The sequence below is a fragment of the Ruditapes philippinarum genome, unplaced genomic scaffold, assembly GCF_026571515.1.
Source record: "Ruditapes philippinarum isolate M1 unplaced genomic scaffold, ASM2657151v2 ctg12052_1_1_1_1, whole genome shotgun sequence".
In the NCBI taxonomy this organism is placed as follows: Eukaryota; Metazoa; Mollusca; class Bivalvia; order Venerida; family Veneridae; genus Ruditapes; species Ruditapes philippinarum.
Genome location: NW_026859354.1, coordinates 74,644 through 80,761, shown reverse-complemented (window position 1 = coordinate 80,761; position 6,118 = coordinate 74,644). Strand labels below are relative to the sequence as shown.

At 31.6% G+C, this 6,118-nt stretch overlaps 1 protein-coding gene across 1 annotated transcript; it reads right to left on the bottom strand.

The window, feature by feature from the left end:
- Nucleotides 1–885: 885 nt before the first annotated feature.
- Nucleotides 886–3,659, bottom strand: LOC132756213 (uncharacterized). The gene has a single exon (XM_060747221.1). It carries the CDS (start codon nt 3,513–3,515, stop codon nt 1,797–1,799), a length of 1,719 nt encoding a protein of 572 aa, XP_060603204.1. The 5' UTR covers nt 3,516–3,659; the 3' UTR covers nt 886–1,796.
- Nucleotides 3,660–6,118: the final 2,459 nt, after the last annotated feature.

Below are 6,118 nucleotides of genomic sequence, written 5' to 3'. Positions count from 1 at the left end.
TGTGAAGGGGGGCGGTAGTCCCCCTCATCGCGAAGATAATTTTGGACTTGTCAGAGGCTAAAAATGACTCCAGGTCGATCATATGGTAGCGTGTAACCAACGCTGAAAAGCCTTTGACTCTATTTCAATCCCTTGAGAAGTTGCAGCACTTTTTTTGTTGGAAAAAATTAAGGCAAAATAGCAATTTTTGGCAATTTTGAGATGTCCTCTCGTTGCAATGGTAACAGGAATCTATGATACATACGGAATATTATGTTGTAGTAGCTTTCTGGGGCTTTGTATTTTGCTACGAGCAGCAGTGGAAAATTGATATCGCGAGACCAAAGGTCGAGCGAGATATCAATTTTCCAACGTTGCGAGTAGAAAAATACATAGTCTCAGAAAGCTACTGCAACGTAATTTTCCTTTTATTATATACCTTTTCGTTTTATTAAGAAAATGCAATGTAGTTGTCAAGAAATTAATCTATGACTGACGGATGAATACGTTGTTCTTGAAAACGGGCCACGCCTTTAATAATTTTGGTTCCCGTTTCCAAATGCAACGTTATACAAAGCTAAGATCGGAACCAACGTCAAAAATAGTCCGTCACTTCCATATATGGTACCGTATTTGTCACTTACATAATACGAAAATTTATATCCGATGAAACGTATTTGCGCTTCAATATTGGCGTGTATTCTAGGGAGAAAATTTATAGGTATATAATTAAATAAAATATTGTCTAAGAACTAACGATAACGTATATATACCAATTGATAGTTTTTGCCCTTTTACCTAAAAGTGTCACATTTCTTTGTTTTCGATGTATATTATTTTTAAATGCATAAAATGCCACGAAAGTCAACAATTTTGAATTTATCGAGCTATATGTTGTATAATATACATCAATTCCGTTTAAAAAAATCACAATTTTTACATATTTTATTTTCTTCAGCTCATACGTATATTGGGAAACAGCTACCTAAAGTGGTATTTTAAAAGCATTCAGACAATAATATACCTATTTCAGTCATATATACATGTATACATATCTTTTATATAAATATAAGCACTATTGTATTGTATCACACTATACAAAAAATAATACCTTTGGTTCACGACATATGATACTTACACTTAACAACTTTGATTTTGTTCTTTTAACGTTATTTCTTTCGTGAAATATGTCTGTAAAGAAAGCTAATCGGTGATGCTTGCAGCAATATAAAATATTATTTACATAGTACTACGCACGTGTAATCATAACGTTTATTTTATCTATACTACTGTTAATATGTAAACAATTTTCAGTTTTCTTTAATAAATGAATTGTGCTGTATCTTCAAAATATATTCAAGATATATGACAAGATATATGGTCATGTTTAAGACATTTAATATAACCTTACCTCACATAGCAGTCTTTGTTATAAAAGCTTTCATCCGTATTATATACAATCCATTTAGCGAGGGAATATAACTTTTCTAATATAAAATATTATCATTTTGTAGAGCCAACAATTTTCTCGAGTATAATCGTTTGCAATAGATATTTTTAAAACTCATGAGTTTAATTTGATCAAAATTATTTATATAACATTAAAATCATTTATATAACAGTGCATTGAAGTCAATTTGAAATAAGTTTGTTCAAGATATGATTCATAATTTACAAGTTTAAATGTAATAATGGAATAAATGTCTTAAAGTCATGTAAGTTCTTTTATAATTGTACCTTTTCTATAATAAAGAACAGTTACCACATAATTTTATGCACTCTTCCGTTTTCAAATCAATGAAAAATGAATGCAGTGTTCATTGCGTGTTTAAAACTTTCAACTGGTCTCTATTGCAACCAACATAAACCTCATCATAGCGTGAATTGTAGCATATTGAAAGCAGATCCAGATTTTTTTCACCTTTATACATTATCTCCCCCTGCTTCAAGTCTCCGTTTACTTTATAAATTGTTTCATTATCAAAACAGCAGACAAGTAATGACCCATCATCTAACATCAACATTCCTTGTGGTCCACTAAGATCTGTATGCTTATATGTAGCTGTAACTTCCCCTTGTAATGATACGCTCACTATATTGTCGTTACCACGGTCACTGATATACAGAAGTTTGGAGTTCTTTCTCACAGCAATAAACGGTATATAGTCAGGTGAAAGAAAGTTCAAAGGGATGTTATTCAGTATATCACCTTGTGTATTCAGTACAATCACACTAGGAGGAGACAAACAAGAAACATAAAGACAATCCTGATTAAAGTCTACACCATAGCATGACCTATCTACTTTAATACTGCGTATACATGATAGCTTGTCGTCTGTTGTCATCACCAATATTTCGTTGTTTCCCGGCATTGTTACAGCGAACTCTTCCTGAGACATTGCAACAATATCCCATGGCGCTGAGTCTAGAGTTTTCTCTTCTACAAGTCTGTTCTCTATATATATCAATTTTACCTTATTGTTGTTGAAATCAGCTAGAACTAATTTATTTCTGTTAAGAACTGCACATCCTGTAATATCACAATCCTCCTTATCTGATGACGTTTTAACATTGATATCTCCTTTCCCAATCAGACGATCAACAGCTTTTGTCACTTTTTTAGATTCATGACGAGAATAATCGACAATCTCACCGAAGACCATTTTCTTACAGAACAATGTTTCCAGTTCAGAATTTCTTTGAAATGAGTAGTGCATATTGGTATGCCTTAACGTTTGTTCTGCGTCATTCAATTCATATGATTTAAGTGTAGATTCTGCCCGCTTCATGTCAATGTACAGTTGACCGTCTTGGTGATTTGATTTGCTTGCATGTAGACTTGATTGCAAGCATTTAATACTGGAAATCGTATTTTCACATTTATCAAGGACATGCTGAATAATTTTGTTGTCGTTGGTCTTTATTTCTTCGGCATTATTTAAAACATCTTTTTGCATCAGATCAAGACGGTCGTTTATTTCTTTCCGGAATTCAGTGATCGCCTTGATGATTTCTTTATTGTAATCATTTATGTTGCTTCTACTGCCTTTAGCCTTCTTCAAAATTTCTGATGCTTCTTTCATTTTTTCGCCGAGTTTCTGCATGACGTCATCGAACTCCTTCCCATCTGCGACACCTTCGCATTTTTCAGGTATGTAATCAACTTTACATGTTCTATGTCCTAAAGTTATGCAATCATTGCATCCTAGTGCATGGTGTGATGGACAATAAAATTTGATTATTTCTTTTTTGTGAACTTGACACATTTCAGTGCATTCATTGTTTGATTTCTGTGTAGTTTGGATCTTATCAAAATCATTACGCTGCAGCATTTGATGATTTCGTAAGACTTTTGCTTTTCTGTGACAATCGTGGCAAGTTTTACAAAGGTATTCTTGACAAGTGACGCAAAATCCGTAAGCTTCTATACGTTGACCTGTGGTAAGACATGGCTCACAGCAGTGATCAAAGTCTTCTGCTGATCCTGCTGCTACTGATCCTAGCATGTCTACTTGTTTACGTCCTGAAACGGCCATTTCTGGAATACAGAATTTTTATCACTATCTTCCTTATTACTAAAATAGATATATTATTTAATTTGGCGCATAACGAAATTTTTCTTACAACTTGATTAACCACAAATGTGTATTGCTTAATTGATCGCTATGTAGCTGGTTGGGGTGGAAATTATGCATAGACAATAAGGAGAATTCTCTTAAGAAAAAGAACATATATCAACCACGAAAAACTGCCATTTTTAACGTTCTACTTGCAACATCCAAATGAGATACAAAATATTTATAAATCCGTTAACCTTCTGTGTATCTTGTTAATTTGTTAAGAATAGTAAAAGTAAAAAAAAGGATTTAGCAAATTATTATACTGTTATAGCTAGTGAAAGATAAAGGTCCATTTAATAGGCAATCATCATAGTATTACGCTCTCCAGATTTGCGAAATATTTAAATGTAATATTGCAGGATATAAATGCTTCCATCATCAAACTGTTTCAATGGCCAGTTACAATACATTACCTGATTAATTTAATTTTCGAGGTAAACTGCTTATCAATTTAACATGTTTAAACACGTATAAATATTACATTTTACATTTGTTTAAAACAATTAAGGTTTTGTGTAATATATAGATTATCTTACCGGTTTTAAGGTCTGACTATTATACAGCAAACCAGATAAAACTATTCCAAAATTTTTAATATTTTTTTTGTTAATTATAAAACCCTTCCTTTTCAAAATAAATAATAAAACATTGTGATCCTAATGCCACAGATTAACTTCCCTTCGTTGGAAACGTCTATAAAAAGCATGTCCTAAGTTTAAGTTTATTTGTCGCCAGTATCAATTCATATTTATTTCCCATTAATCTGAAACTTTTGACAGTAAAGTATAGGTAAGTTATCATAAGATTAAATTGGTCAATAACCTTCCGTTAATCTGGTTATTTTTCTATTACATGTTGATATTAAGAATAGTGCAAATAATGATTTATCAGATACGTATAATGGTAGGGTCTTGGCTTCAAATTCAATTAAACAGTCAAGCGTCGTACACACTTAGATTTTGTGAAACATATAAATGTACTATATTGAAAGGGGAAAATACTTCTTCGTTAATCAACCTGCTTCAATAATGGTCTTACGATGTCACCAGTTACAATAATTGACGTTAAAGTATGCGCTGAATGATACTTTCGACTCATAAATTGTGTAAATTGCTGATCTAAACATGTAAATTATATACAATATGTACAGAATTAAATGTTAGTTAAAGGTAGTGTTTACATTTCAAGTTGTTAGGGGTCTAACTATACAGTATACCAGATAAACCCATTCCAAACTTTCAAGACTTAATATCATTAATTATCATTATTTCTACTTTTTAATCAAAAACTCATTGTGGCCTACTCGTACAAATGAATGCCGTAGATTGCTTTGTCTAACTGTTACGTAAGACAGATAAACCATTCCAAGCTTTTCAAAATTCAAAATTATTGATTATTATCATTTCTACTTTTTAAATCAAATAAATTAAACTGACCTACAAATTAATGCTGCAGATTGTTTTTTTCTATTAACGAAAAGGTCTAACGTTATCTCCTATTTAAGAATGCAAAGTGTATCAATCTGTAACTTGTCACAGTTTATTTTACAAAATTTAGCATAAATATAATCAAATTGTCCAAGATCGGCACACTGCGCAGACGTTTGATCAAATCTAATTTGTTATTTCTTAGTTATAAACACAAACAAGTTAAGTATGTATTTTAAGTCGATTTATTAAACTGATTTTTTAAACATCCATCAAAGTTTATATGCTACTTTTCGTTTGAAAAACTGAAATTATATTATATTGTTATTACACTTATTTCCAAAATCTAATTAAAACTGGTTAGTGTTCATGACTAAGCATTTACAAAAATGAATTGGTGAAGTGGCTGCGCCGTGTGTTGATATCGATCAATTTCATTTCTTAAATGCTTACTTTTTACATTAACAAAACTGAAACAACTTAATAATTTATCCATGTTTATGGGATAGTGTGTTTTAGACAACACTAATGAAATAAAATATCTCGCACAACGCGACTTGAAGGTGATATTTTAAAAGGAGCTCCTCCTAAAAACGCAAAATGCTAAATGTTCACATATATTAAGCGAAGCAAACAAAGTAAAAAAATCCTGCAATGGATGATAAAGAAACAAAACACTTAAAATTCAACTGAAAATCGATAATAAGTGCAAATTAGCCCGTTCGAATGAAAAGCATTGACAACCTTTTTTTCACAATAAAAATTAGCCAGTCTTGAAAAATCGGGATGAGAAATGATCTGAAAAGTTGCACACAAGTTATTGGTTCAGATCTACATCAAATGATACACAAATCTCTGGAAAAAGCATTTTCCAGTTCTATTAATATCAAACCTTAAGTAGAGTCCTTCACCGAACTGTTATTGGTGGAATATAGCGCAACAACTAAACTAAAGCACTGGCAATATGTCTTTCCAAAGACAGGCTACAGATATACATTTGATACGATATTTGTGTCTGAAATCAAACACATTTACAAAGGATCATGTTTTTTGCATACCTCATTACAGAAACATCTCTACTTTCATATACCG